Here is a 14,394-nt window from a genome sequence, read left to right on the forward strand (position 1 = left end):
TCTGGCTATTGTAGCTGGACACTAAACAGGCTATGAATGCACAGGGGTATATAGAGAGCACTACGCTGAATCAGGGCTTCCACCAGCTGGGTCCCTGGCAGAACAGGGTGGAGGGGGAGGAGGCAGCCAGAAAACCCTTCCATCCATCCCTGCCTCCCTCCCCCATTTATCCCTCACCTCCCCCCTTTCTATCCTTACCCTAGCTCCATCTCTCCTCCTATTCCATCTATATCTCCTCTACCTCCCTCTCCATCTATCCCTCCCACACTCTCCTACCTCCCATCTATCCCTCACCTCCTCCATACATCTGTTCCATCACGCTAGTGTTTTTTGCAGTTTTGGAAGGAGCTGTCCTCCCTCTCGACATACATAGTGTGCACTTCGATCCAGCAGATATGAAATAGCCTGTGTAGGGAGGCATTTGGTGAGAAAATGCGCTACACCTTTATCGCTAGGTGTGAAATACAGATTTATGCGTTGCGCCGACGGTGTGGATTTGACCTTTAGTTGTATTAAGATCTCATGAGAGCTCCCTAGGATATGTAAATCAAGTTCTCAGGATAACGCTACCATCTCAAATTCTATGACTGGTTGGCTGTAAATCAAGTGTCTACAGCAAACACTGTAAATATCTTTCCTCATACACGTTCAAAAACCCTCAGTAGCCATGTATGTGTATTACTAAATTCCTAAATGGTAAAAGTAGATTACTATTATATTAGGGCATTACCACCAAACCATGACGCCAAAGAAATGACCATCATTTGATCTTCTCCCTTTCTAAATGAGTCTCAAGTCAAGGCATACAGTCATTCCGTCTGGCATAATGTGTTGGCAGTAATTTCCAGTCTGATCTACCGTTGGTAGTTCCAATGCAATGGTGTGTGTGCAAGGAGGAGTCACCTGATCAAAACGCTGATGCACCTTCGAACTTTTATTCAACATCACAACTCCTGCAGTAGACATTTGGTCTGAGAGAAACACCGGACTATGGGTTCCTAGTATTTAGTCTCAACAGCAATTTACTAGAAGTATTCATGAAGTGAACAGGTAGAGACAAAGAAGGTTGAAACATGGCTACAGGCCTGCATGCACAGAAGAACTACGGAGTATAAGAGGCTCGTTCTCCTATAATGCGAGTGCTGTACAAACTGCCCCCGACCGGCCATTGCAAATGGTCAAGCAAGTCGCTTCTCTGCGCAGGTAGTGTTCTTTCTTTTTCTGGCGATAAAAGAGCTGATATCGGGGTTGCACAGTCTCGCACACAAATCACACAGTAGTATATCGGGTGGCATCGTCAACAGACCCGTTCAGATAAAAGGCACAACCCCCCCCCCCCAGTTCCTCAACCGTCAAGACAGAAAGTGTTGGGAGGAAACATACAGGCTAGGGTCGTCAACTACAAGTCCCCACGGTTGCAGCCAACAAAATGCTTTTGTGGACCGATGGTTAAACAGCGACTTGAGTCACGAGACTCATCAAAACAGCCACCGTGACACACAACAGTCTTTCGTTTCCACTGGTCTGGGGTCAGAAAATACAGTTCTAAAGCATGTGTTTTTTTTTTTTCATAATTTTTTTTAAACAAACAAAGCATGTTTATTTCAAACTAGAACAAAATGCACCTGACATCCAATACAGCCCCCTTTTATCGTTCCTTGCTTTTTCCCCCTCTCAACCCACCCCCTCTGGCATAATTATTTTGTCGTTTGAATTCACTGAATTAATATGAGAAACAAATCACAGACATTTATTTTGGGGATACAACATTCGTTATGTTTTCATATTCTTTTTTATTTTTATTATAAATGTTCCTTTTGTTTTGTTCCTCCTTTCATATTTGTCGTTTAGTTTAAATTTTTTTTTTAATATTTTTATTTTTTTACTGTTACTGTTACTGATCTCACTGTATGTAGGCTATTGGTTCTGCTTAGACAAGAAGCATAGTAGAACGACACCACAAAAGCATTCATTTAAAACTCTGCAGCAGCGTTTAAAAAAAGAAGAGGAGACAAAAACAGGCCGGTGACTGTCGTTTGTTTTCAAGTATAATTGTGTGGAACTGGATTAAAATCCATTGTTGGGGGAAAAACTGCCAGGATTCCTTATACGCTTCCATAGGAAGGTCAAAGCTCCCCCCACGCCCGCCCCTTCCCATTTACAATTGAAACATTTTGGCAGGTAATTTAACTTCATTAAAATTCACCAAGCTTAGGTTTAGTAAAACTGTGGGGTGGCATTACAACTTAAATAAAAAAGAATAATTAAAAAAAGAAAAGAAAATAAATTCAAAGGAAACAGAGAAAAACAAAAATGTTTCTACCAATCATCAGCTAGCGAACCATCTATTGAAGAACACCGGTATTTTGTGAGAGATAAAAATCATTTGTTAGGTTATATCAGTCAATGTTTCATGTGAAATCATTGTTCGCCATGTCCCGTGTGGTGGTGGTTTGCCGACATGAGTACAGAGAAGAAGAGACAACTTTACAAAATTATCTTTTTACCTACTGAGTGATGATTATGTCCCCTCAGTGTCTGTGACAGTGTCTACCACTGGCTGACTCTCAGCTCCCTCCACGGGTTCACTCAGTTCATTGTTCACGTCCTTAGGGGAGGCATGTTGCTGCTTCTGCTCCTCCGCTCCACTGTGGGGCTCGTCGGGTTTCGCCGCCGGCACTGGTGACACGGCTGTGAAAGAAAGAGGGGAGGGAGCCCGTTCGGGCATGGGCTTAGGGTAGGGCTCCGGAGCGGCGTTAGTGTCCGGCCCAGTTCCGTTGAGCCGCTGGGGTCGGGGCGGGGAGGGGCACGACTCCTCCTGCTCCCTCTCTGGCTGGTTAGACCTCTGGAGCTTCTCCTGATCTCGCGGAGAGGCGCTCGTCTCTTCAGGGAGGCTGGCGACTGGCGGCAAGGCCACGGGTGAGTCCCGGGGAGGCAGGGCCACGACTGGTGGCGAGGCTTGAGGTGGGGAGTTGGCCTGGGGAGAGGCTGCGGCCTGTGGGGGTGACTGGGCAGTGGCCTGTGATGAAGACTGGACAGGTGGAGGGTTCACTTCTTGCAATGGTGACTGGGTGTCAGATGGGGCCTCAGCTGGTGGATTCTGACCCCTAGTCTGGGGTAGAGACCGGGTCTGGGGTGGAAACCGGGTCTGGGGTGGAAACCGGGTCGGAAACCGGGTCTGGGGTGGAAACCGGGTCTGGGGTGGAAACCGGGTCTGGGGTGGAAACCGGGTCTGGGGTGGAGCCTGGGTCTGGGGTGGAGCCTGGGTCTGGGGTAGAGCCTGGGTCTGGGGTAGAGCCTGGGTCTGGGGTAGAGCCTGGGTCTGTGGTAGAGCCTGGGTCTGGGGTAGAGCCTGGGTCTGGGGTAGAGCCTGGGTCTGGGGTAGAGCCTGGGTCTGGGGTGGAGACTGGGTCTGGGGTGGAGACTGGGTCTGGGGTAGAGCCTGGGTCTGGGGTGGAGACTGGGTCTGGGGTGAAGACTGGGTCTGGGGTGAAGACTGGGTCTGGGGTGAAGACTGGGTCTGGGGTGGAGACTGGGTCTGGGGTAGAGACTGGGTCTGGGGTGGAGACTGGGTCTGGGGTGAAGACCGGGTCTGGGGTGGAGACCGGGTCTGGGGTAGAGACCGGGTCTGGGGTAGAGACTGGGTCTGGGGTAGACCCAGTAGAGACTGGGTCTGGGGTGGAGACTGGGTCTGGGGTAGAGCCTGGGTCTGGGGTAGAGACTGGGTCTGGGGTAGACCCAGTAGAGACTGGGTCTGGGGTGGAGACTGGGTCTGGGGTGGAGCCTGGGTCTGGGGTAGAGCCTGGGTCTGGGGTAGACCCAGTAGAGACTGGGTCTGGGGTGGAGCCTGGGTCTGGGGTGGAGCCTGGGTCTGGGGTGGAGCCTGGGTCTGGGGTGGAGCCTGGGTCTGGGGTGGAGCCTGGGTCTGGGGTGGAGCCTGGGTCTGGGGTAGAGACTGGGTCTGGGGTAGAGACTGGGTCTGGGGTAGAGACTGGGTCTGGGGTAGAGACTGGGTCTGGGGTAGAGACTGGGTCTGGGGTAGAGACTGGGTCTGGGGTAGAGACTGGGTCTTGGGTGGAGACTGGGTCTGGGGTAGAGACTGGGTCTGGGGTAGAGACTGGGTCTTGGGTGGAGACTGGGTCTGGGGTAGAGACTGGGTCTTGGGTGGAGACTGGGTCTTGGGTGGAGACTGGGTCTTAGGTGGAGACTGGGCTTTAGTCAAAGTCTGAGATTGGGCTCTGGTTACTGACTGGGGCTCAGGCACAGTGGCTTTGCTCGGCAGAGGGAGTAGAGACTTGGTAAAAGCAGCCAGAGCCTGAGGCCGTGGCAGGCTCAGGGGCTGGAGGGGGGAGAACTTGGCCTGAGGAAGAGGAAGAGGCAGGGGTTGGAATCTAGGCTGGAGCTGGGGGTTGAGTTTGAGCGGGCCTAACAGTTTGGCTTGGTTCAAGGTGAGGTTGGGGTTGATGGGTGGTGTTGGAAGCAGGGGTGTAGGTAGAGGCAGGAGAGGTGTCCAGCCCCCACGTTCACGCTCTCTCTCACGGTCTCTCTCTCTTTCTTTATCCCGCTCTCTCTCTCGCTCTCTGGTGCGCTCACGGCCTCGCTCCCTCTCCTTTTCCTTTTCCCTTTCACGCTCCCTCTCCTTCTCCTTCTCCTTCTCCTTCTCCCTTTCACGCTCCCTCTCCCTTTCTCTCTCTCTCTCTCTATCCCTATCCCTATCCCTATCTCTATCCCTATCCCTATCCCTCTCTCTCTCACGGCTGTGGCGGTTGCCGTTCAGTTCTCTCCTGAAGTCAAAATCTCTCTCGTCTCTGTCCCTCTGCCTGTCCCACTGGCGTCTGCGATCATCTAGGTCTTGATGCGCCTCACTGTCAAATGGTGCGGCTGTGGCTCCGCCGCTACCACCACCGCCAGCTCCGCTGCCGCCACCTCCACCACTGCCGCCAGCTACGCTGCCACCACCTCCGCTGCCACCACCTCCGCTGCCACCGCCTCCGCCAGCTCCGCTGCCGCCGCCACCTCCGCCACCACTGCCGCCACCACCACCGCTGGCGCCACCTCCGCCACCACCACCACCGCTGGCGCCACCTCCGCCACCACCACCACCGCCAACGCCACCACGATTCCAGGCCTGTGGGCCACCGACAGCTCCACCGACCCCAGCTACCCCTGCTGGTCCTCCAGCTCCGCCGGGGCGGTTTTCAAAGCGGTTGGGGAAATTCTGCCCAGGGGTGGGTCGCTCCTCCTGGAAGCCTTTTGGACCTCCAGAATCCTGAGGACCTCCTCGCATGTTGTCTCGTTCATCAAAGTCCCCCCTGCCCTGGCCCCAGCGGCTGTCAGGGGTGAAGCCTGCCAGGGCTTGCAGACGTCCCGCCAGGCTGGTTCTAGGTGGCTGATTACCTGGGGTCTGGAGCAAGGCGGGCCTGCCTCCTATTCCACCTCCTCCAGGTCCTCCAACTCCACCAGGTCCTCCACCTAAACTAGGTCCTCCAAGTCCACCAGGTCCTCCACCTAAACCAGGTCCTCCTGGTCCTCCATGTCCACCAGATCCTCCACCTAAACCAGGTCCTCCTGGTCCTCCAAGCCCACCAGATCCTCCACCTAAACCAGGTCCTCCTGGTCCTCCATGTCCACCAGGTCCTCCTCCTGGTCCTCCTCCTGGTCCTCCAAGTCCACCAGGTCCTCCTCCTAAACCAGGTCCTCCATGTCCACCAGGTCCTCCTCCTGGTCCTCCATGTCCACCAGGTCCTCCTCCTGGTCCTCCATGTCCACCAGGTCCTCCTCCTGGTCCTCCAAGTCCACCAGGTCCTCCTCCTAAACCAGGTCCTCCATGTCCACCAGGTCCTCCTCCTAAACCAGGTCCTCCATGTCCACCAGGTCCTCCTCCTAAACCAGGTCCTCCATGTCCACCTCCTGGCCCTCCAAGTCCACCAGGTCCTCCTCCTAAACCAGGCCCTCCATGTCCACCTCCTGGTCCTCCAAGTCCACCAGGTCCTCCTCCTAAACCAGGTCCTCCATGTCCACCAGGTCCTCCTCCTGGTCCTCCAAGTCCACCAGGTCCTCCTCCTAAACCAGGTCCTCCAAATCCACCAGGACCTCCAGCTCCTCCGGCTCCACCAGGACCTGGTGGTCCGACACCCACCCTGAAGTGCTCCCTGTGCTCCCTGTGCTCACGGGGAGGGGTTCTCAGCAGGCCGGTTCGCAGCAGGCCAGTGCTCTGCTTCTCAGGCGGGGGGAAGCGGTAGTCCTGGTCCTTGCCCTCATCAGCTCCAGTGGGGGGCTCATCCTCGGGCTTGGGCAGGTTGTCGCTGGGAGGGTTGGCGACCCTGTTGAAAGGATCCATCTGGGCAAAGGCGCCCCTGGCACGGGCTTGAGCCTGGATAGAAGCTTCGAGGAGGCTGGCAGCCTGGTGGGACAGACCCTGCTGCATGAGGAGCGGGAAGCGGGCCCCTGGCTGGAGCAGGTTGGGCCGCAGGTCTTGAGGCAGCATGCCAGGCATCCTCTGGCCAGACTGGTGCAGGGGGTGGTTCAGGGGGGTGGTGGGGTTCAAGCCCAGGAGACCGATACCACTGCGGACAGCATTCTGCATACCTGGAGGATACAACAGAAAATAACATAAGAAACCAGCACTGAATTCCTGTCTCAAAAGGAACAGAGTTTAAAGGGGCACTTCACCACAAAACGATGCAGATTTATATTGCACACAATCTCACACACATCCCAAAACTCTAAACAGTTGTCCACACATTAATTTAGAACCTTGTCTTATAAGGACTGCTACCTTATAATTTCAATATGATATCATCGGGGATTCAATGTCCCAGATGACATCACTGGTGGTGGCCATATTCAAACTCATTTGCTCTCAATAACTGTCAAAACCAAGATAAGATATTCCTTTATTGATCCCCTTGGGGAAATTCAGGAGAATGAAGGTATGCAAAACAGCTTGAAGTTTCTGGATTTGTGTGAGATTATGTGCAAAATAAATCAGCATTGTTTTGTGGTGAAGTGGGCCTTTAAATTCTGTTTAAGTGCTCATTTAAGCTAGGCTACCGGTACTGTCTGCTACCATTCGTTGTGCTAAGCTGGGCTAACGTGGCTAGCTTTCTACTGAACGCACAGAGAGGAAACTAAAATCATTGTGTGGATGCCATCCCCTCCAGTACAGCTTGATAAGCCAGCTGCAGCGTTGCCCTACCTTTCAGTGTGAGTTCTGCCGCAGCCTCCAGGCTCTCAGCTGACTGTAGGGTTTTGTCACTGGTGGCTTGCCGAGGCTGGTGCCCCAATGGGTTGTAGACCCCCGCGGCTCCGGACAGGCCTGATGGCATGAAGCTGCCAGGCATGGCGCTGGTAGGGGGGATCATGGATCCATAGGGAGAGTCCTTCTCCTGGGCGGATGCCATCGAAGGCCGCACCAGAGCTGGAAGTGAGGAGTAAATAATTAATAATAATTAATAATTAATAGGTAAAATTAGAAATTAGTTAAACAATTATGGGATTAAATCAATCTAGCATTATTTTGATGTTGACTAATACTTACATGTAGGTGCTGAAGCCATGCCCGCCGCCTGCGCTGCGTGCATGAACCCTACTTGAAGAGGAGGAAAAGCAACATTAGCTCTTGTTTCTCCTTTAAATGTTTATCTATATTTGACATAGACCCAACTTAGTTCATTGCATTCACCTGGCGGAGGCTGCAAGGCGTTGAAGCCTGCCCTGAGGAAGGGTGGTGGTGGCCCGTAGCCGGGTGGGGGCATCGTCATTGAGAGGGGGAAGGCCGGAGGCGGCACCATGGTCACGGCAGTAGGGACAGCCTGGGCCACTGGCAGCTGGGATGACAGGAGGGGAACATGGTGAAAATTCAGTCAGAGCATTAATAAGCCAGTTTGCTCTGCAGGACCAAACACAGCTAGACATGGCTTTCTCAGGATTTATGGCCAAAACAACATTTTTGATTTTATGCTCCTTCTTTTCAGCAATGATGACCTCCACTTGGGGGAGAATAGTGCTTTGAACCTCCTTTTGAAAAAGAATTCTAACATTCTTTGTTTAACTTGGTCCTGCTGTGAAAAGAAGCAAACTCTTCAGTGAGAATTCAAATAACAAATCGTTCTACAGAGCAGCGTTAAGAGTCGACCCTGAGTGCTTAGCCGGACAAGCAACTTGTTTCCTCCATGCGGACACTTGTTTAGTATATAGCTCAAGAGAGAATAAGGTCGACCTCAGACTAAACAGTCGCCCTCCACTGGAGCCGAGCCCACTCCTAGCCCACCCATGAACAAACAAACAGTGGCCCTGTACCCTGCCCTCCACTTAGCCCATTAAGGCCTTCAGGAAGGGGAAACATGAGCAGACCCAACACTGCAGTCAGGAAGCAGGAAGAGATCCGAGTGAGCGGGTTTCACGCCACTAAGGGACACGCTAGAGGACTTTATAAGTATATGGCTTTTGAGTCGAGAAGGCCTACCGGGAGGAGGTTGATGTCCTGGCACTCTGGTGCCGGGATAACAGCATACTCCTGAACATTGGTAAGACCAAGGAGCTGATCGTGGATTTTAGGAGAATACAGCAGGGGACACACACGTCACTGTGGATTAACACTTTAGATGCCACGCCTCCCCGTCTCAAAACATGGTTGAATGCCAGCACCCACTTCAATGATAGCGTTGTGAACGCATAAACTATGTCTTAAATTATGGCTATGTGTCTAATCTGGCCGTCGCTTATCAATGATTTGTTTGCAGTAAACATTGTCGAAACGGATTGTTTTTTTTAATCTGTTAATTTCCGTTTTATACCATTTTGCCTTTACTGGAATATTCTGGAATACACAAAAACGATAATTTTTCGGCCTATTTATGAATCGTTTTCAAATAAACGCTAGCTTATCGATAGTATATGTGTACTTATGCACGCTAGAGAAGAGCTGAAAAATCAATTCTCTCATTTCCTGATCAGCGCACACACACACACATATGGCACATGCTGATATCTCTGAAAACAGCTCTGATTATCCTAAGACTGGTCAAATAGATTCCTTACCTCATATCAGATGTTCTCCAAAAAGATTATTCCAGACAAAAAAAAACGCTATTTGTCGTCGCTGGCACTCAACGGTCGGCATGAACTAACGACATATAGCGTCGTTGGCACTCAAAGTGTTAATGGGGCCATGCAAAATAAATGGTTTGGTTCCGGTTGCCGACCGACCCTGCCGATTTAGGTGCAACCTACATTTATTTTATGAGTTCAAAAATGTAAAAAAATTAAAATTATATATTTAACAATAAAGTTTTGTTAAATCTTAGTCAAAAAGTGCAGTCCATGTGAGACTGTTTATATAATGAGAATATATAAAAAGCAAGTATTTCACAATATTTGCACAGCTCTCTGACATCAGGATATTTAGTGAGTAGTATTTAGGGGTGGCATTTTTAATACTACTACCTTTGTACATTGTACTTTTGTAGTACAGTGTCTTTGTATTTGAACCTTTAGTATTATGGATATTAAACATGCTGGCAGAGTACATGCATCCATGTTGTCTTGAACATTTTAATTAAATAAAGAAATTCCCTATCCATAGTCGCCGTGGGAACAAATTTAATAAAATAAATTCCCTACCTACCCATGGCCTTAACTGACAACCAACAGGAACCTAGGGCTGTCCCCGACTAAGGATTTGGATAGTCGACTATGATTGGCCGAAATTTGCCGATAGTAAACTATGAATTTGTGAAAAAATTAGTATTTTTTTTTTCATTCCATTTGTGCTGTGGGGGTGCTTAATGTCTGAAGGAGTCGACGGAAGGCTTCTTGCCCTCTGCAAAAGCATGCAATTGGTCCACTGATGGATACATCTTGATATTTGTCTAGTCTAGTGTGTTCATTAGATGGGTGAAATCCTCTTTCAGTGCCTCTGTGCCTGTTTTCTTAGGCAGTTAGCCTCTGGTATGCGTGCCATTAGCGTTGGCCACACTTCTAGGCCTCTTTTCTTTTGGAAAGAATGATACAAAAAAATGTATTAGACTGAGATGTTGGCAGTCCACTACGGCTCCTTTCGACTAATAGGGGTCAGCCCTACAGGAACCAAACAATTTATTTTGTTAGGCCTGGGGCTATCGTGGACAGGGTGAGCAGTTTTAAGTACCTGGGAGTCCACATCACAGAGGACCTGACATGGTCAACTCACATAGCCACTGTGGTAAAAAAGGCGAAACAGCACCTCTTCCACCTGAGCCAATTAAGGAAGTTCAGAGTATCAGGGAAGATACTCCACTCTAGGGCTGACCTTCGAATTTTTTTTGGCAATCGAAGCTTCGGGGCCGAGCTTCGATTTTAATTCAAAGCTTTGAATACATTTTTTTTTTAAGGTGTATCGCTGTTGTCGTTTGAACAACTTCAGATTTCATGGGAACTACCAATCCCCCAAATCAAGAATGTTTAAGATGAATGAAGTAAGATTTTGATTATTTGAAATATGGCCTGTGTAGACTAAACTATGCACAGAATTATGTCAGTCTACAAGGTCCGGATTCTACATGGTCCGGCAATGTAGACCTTGTAGACTCCACTACAGACCAATTATCAGTGAATGTTCATGCATTTTTAAGAAGGGCTACTTCCACAACAAACAAAGAACTCACCAAAACATCTCAGTAGCACCTTATCTAAATGTTCTATTTCATATATGGAGATTCATATTATTTATGTATTGCATGAATTTCTACATTTTATTTCCTATTTTGTTTATTCATCCCAGTATCTTTCTTTCTTATGTGTGGAATTCTACAAGGCATTTACATTCACATTTACATTTAGTCATTTAGCTGACGCTTTTATCCAAAGCGACTTACAAGTTCTGTACGACAGGTCATCAGGAAGGATACAACTCTATCAGCTGAGTAACAATATTCATCAAAGTGTTGCGTGTTACAGTGTAGGTTAGTTTATTAGGACAAGTGCATGACAGTAAGGTTAGTTAGGGTTAGTTTTTTTTTTTTTTTAGGATAATGGTTGAAGAAGTGCGTCTTTAGTCGACGGCGAAAGATTGGACGGGATTCGGCTGTCCTAACTGGGGTGGGTAGTTCATTCCACCATTGTGGGGCAAGGACTGAGAATAGGCGTGTAGGCAGACCAGGCTGCAGAAACAAATTAGTGGGGGGGCATAACATTTTCTCAGGGGGGCACAATGGTTTTTCAACACAGGTTCCCTTTTATACGTTTCAGCTGGGACAGCGGCGCTGTGGCTTGCTTGGCGCTGCCCACGGTGCTGAACTAAACAGCAGAGAGGCAATTGACAAATCTAATTTCTCTCTATCTTAAGAACTTTCACTTATACAAAAACAGACTGAACGGATATATATAGCAGACCTGCTAGGGCAGCGGAGTAAGAGCAGGGGACACAAACAGGCTGGATAAGATGGTCAGAAAGGCCAGTAGCGTGGTTTGGGTGGAGCTGGACTCTAGCGAGGGTGGCGGAGAGGAGGAGCCTTGCTAAGCTCCAGGCCATCAGGGAAAACCCCTCCCACCCACTATACACAGACTTGGCTGACAGGAGGAGCATGTTCAGTGCCAGGCTCACACTACCTAAATGCAGCACTGAACGGCACAGGAAGTCCTTCATTCCGACAGCCATCAGACTATACAATGCATCACTGTGCCTCACTGCATCACTGAGCACAGAGTGACAGTTACCATCTTCCTGGACTCTTACATTTTAAACAGCACTGTGCATTATTACACCTACTGTAGACTTCAGTATATTTTTACTGTATTTATTTACTGTATCTTTTATTCTATTTTTATTCTATTTAATTTTATTCTATTCTTAGGCCATTTGTTTTGTTATTCTTATTCGTCACTTGTTCTGTCTAAATGTTTAATGTTGAGTGATTTGCAGTGTCAAATCTCCCTCAGGATAATACATTTCTATTATATTCTATTCTATATCTTTGAAAAGTCTCCATTTATTCAACACTTCTGAATTCACTGACAAACTGAACTGAACTGACAAAAATAAGGTGCATAAAAAAGCAAACAAAATTCCTCCACAGGCTACTCACCATTATAAGTAGAGCGGCAAGCGGTGTTTGGGGACAGAGTGAAATCTTCTTAAAACACTGCCCCTCCACTCATTCCTGAACTTTTTTGTTAAGTCCTTCTCAAATGCCAACTGAATAAAATTGGCCTTAGTTGCGTCGATTAAGCATACTAAAGCGATGTTCTGTAAAGACGTTCTTGAGGGTAGAAAACGAATTCTCACAGAGTGCCGTGCTAGTTTCAGTAGTGTTGTTGTTGACATCAGTGCCCACTAGGGCTGTCCCCGACTAAGGATTTGGATAGTTTACTTTGATTTATAAAAAAAAAAAAAAAAAAAAAACAGGGTGGGCACAGCTGACTCAGTGGGCGGGCCCGGCCCCCTAATGCCCGCCCATGGCGCCGGGACTGCGTGTAGGTGGTGTACCGGTATATGTGTTTGAGGATGATATCCTTCAAACAGGCAATAGTGATGATATAATTTGGGCAGTGCTGAGCTGGGTTCCTTTCCTCCAGTGTATTTGTCCCCCGGCCCCACCCAATGGCCCCATGCACACACACACACACACACACACCGAAAACGCGAACCAGCCCGCGTTTACAGCCAGCCAACGTTCCACCGTTCTCAGTCATCAATGGGGGCGTTACTCAGGCCTTGGTTACACTAAAGGAAAACAACAATGTTTCATTTTCGAATTATTTCGTTTGCATGTGCAAGTTAAAAGGCAACGATCTGAATTCATATTTCATCAACCGAGTCTACCGTTGGGAAACCAGCTCCACCAGGAGCTCAGATGTGGAAAAAAGCGCCCCCTATCATCTCCCAGATGGTAATGCACCCTTTTGGAATGGACTCAATGAAAATGGAGAAAAAAAAACTCCGGAATCCACATTTTACTTCTCACGCATGTAACCGGCGATGATCCCAGTCATTGTGGAGCCTCAGCACAGCGTGTAATATGTGTTTTACAGTATGTGGCGTTCGATCAATAACATGATCGATTTTTGGAATGGCGACCAGGAATTGGAATAATCCATTTGGATACCATCTGATCTCAGGTAAGGAATCTATTTTACCAGTCTTAGGTAGAGTTGTTCCGATACCGATACCAGTATCGGAAATGCCGCCGATACTGCCTAAAATGCTGGTATCGGTATCGGCGAGTACACGTAAATTCTAGCCTCCGATCCCATGATGTAATTTATCTCCTGCCGAGTCCTGCGGAGAGTGAGGATTATAAAATGAACATGTTTTAAAGTGTGATGCTGTGTCATTTTAACAGCAGATACACTTTCTTAAATTCCATTGTCCCCGACAGTGCGGTGTGACGGGGAGCTCGGACGGGATGTGTTTTGCTGGTGTTATGATAGCATTAGCTGGAAAGATAGCTAGTTGGAACAACATCCGCTTTAACGTTACATCAAATCAGATGATCGCCTGTCCTTTCTCCAGGACCTAACACTGTCCGTGACCGTCTATCAACAATAATGCACCCACAGTGAATTGTATTTAAGTTAAGTAGCTACTGACTAGCGTTAGCTGACTATTACTAACGTTATCAAATGTCAATGCGGGAAGACGAGCTAGGTCAGTTAGCTTAGCTTGATAACGTTACCGTGTCTAAAGTTGGTGCTATTTATAATCCAGCAATAATGGCTGCAGACCTGCAAGCAAAGTACAGCAAGTGCCAAAGGATAAGAGTCTGAGGCGGAGTTTCAAAAGAGAATGTTGAATATTTATTTTGCATCAAAAATCACAACATGAACGTTCTATCTGCCACTAGCTTACAGACTGAATAGGGTATATCTGCAGAGCCACGGAGTAGCGAGTGCAACACCGTTTAATGTCCGTGTGGATCATTGGAGTAGGGTATATCTGCAGTGCTGCAGCCCATACTCATTGATTAATGATACTAATACAAATCTATACAATCACCTGTTGTTGAATAAATACCATTACTTTCCAGTTATTACTAAAAACAGTATAACAGTATCTGTAAAAAAAAAAAAAAAAAAAAAAGTATTTATATAATTTTTAATTTTTTTTTGTATGCACTGGTATCGGATAAATATCGGTATCGGCCGATACCCAAAGCTTAGGTATCGGAATCGGATCGGAAAGGGAAAAATGGTATCGGAACATCTCTAGTCTTAGGATAATCAGACCTGTTTTCACGGAGATATAAGCTTTTCCCCTATGTGTGATATGGCTGTTTGACTGTGCGAGCGATCAGGAACTAAGAGACTCGATTTTCAGCTTGCGGCACCAGCGTGCATACGTACACATATACTATCGATAATCTAGCGTTTATTTGAAAACGATTCATAAATAGGCCGAAAAATGACAACGTTCTA

At 48.2% G+C, this 14,394-nt stretch overlaps 1 protein-coding gene across 1 annotated transcript in view; it reads right to left on the reverse strand.

The window, feature by feature from the left end:
* Positions 1-919: 919 nt before the first annotated feature.
* scaf8 (SR-related CTD-associated factor 8) overlaps positions 920-14,394 on the reverse strand; it is a 111,272-nt gene continuing 97,797 nt past the window's right edge. The window contains exons 17-21 of the mRNA XM_084311577.1: positions 7,685-7,829; positions 7,541-7,588; positions 7,199-7,420; positions 5,104-6,588; positions 920-4,881 (exon numbers count right to left, since the gene is read on the reverse strand). Coding sequence (XP_084167703.1) covers positions 2,522-4,881; positions 5,104-6,588; positions 7,199-7,420; positions 7,541-7,588; positions 7,685-7,829 — 4,260 coding nt within the window. The 3' untranslated portion in view covers positions 920-2,521. The remainder of the gene's footprint in view (positions 4,882-5,103; positions 6,589-7,198; positions 7,421-7,540; positions 7,589-7,684; positions 7,830-14,394) is intronic.

The sequence above is a fragment of the Notolepis coatsorum genome (assembly GCF_963971535.1).
Source record: "Notolepis coatsorum genome assembly, chromosome: 3".
Lineage (NCBI taxonomy): Eukaryota > Metazoa > Chordata > Actinopteri > Aulopiformes > Paralepididae > Notolepis > Notolepis coatsorum.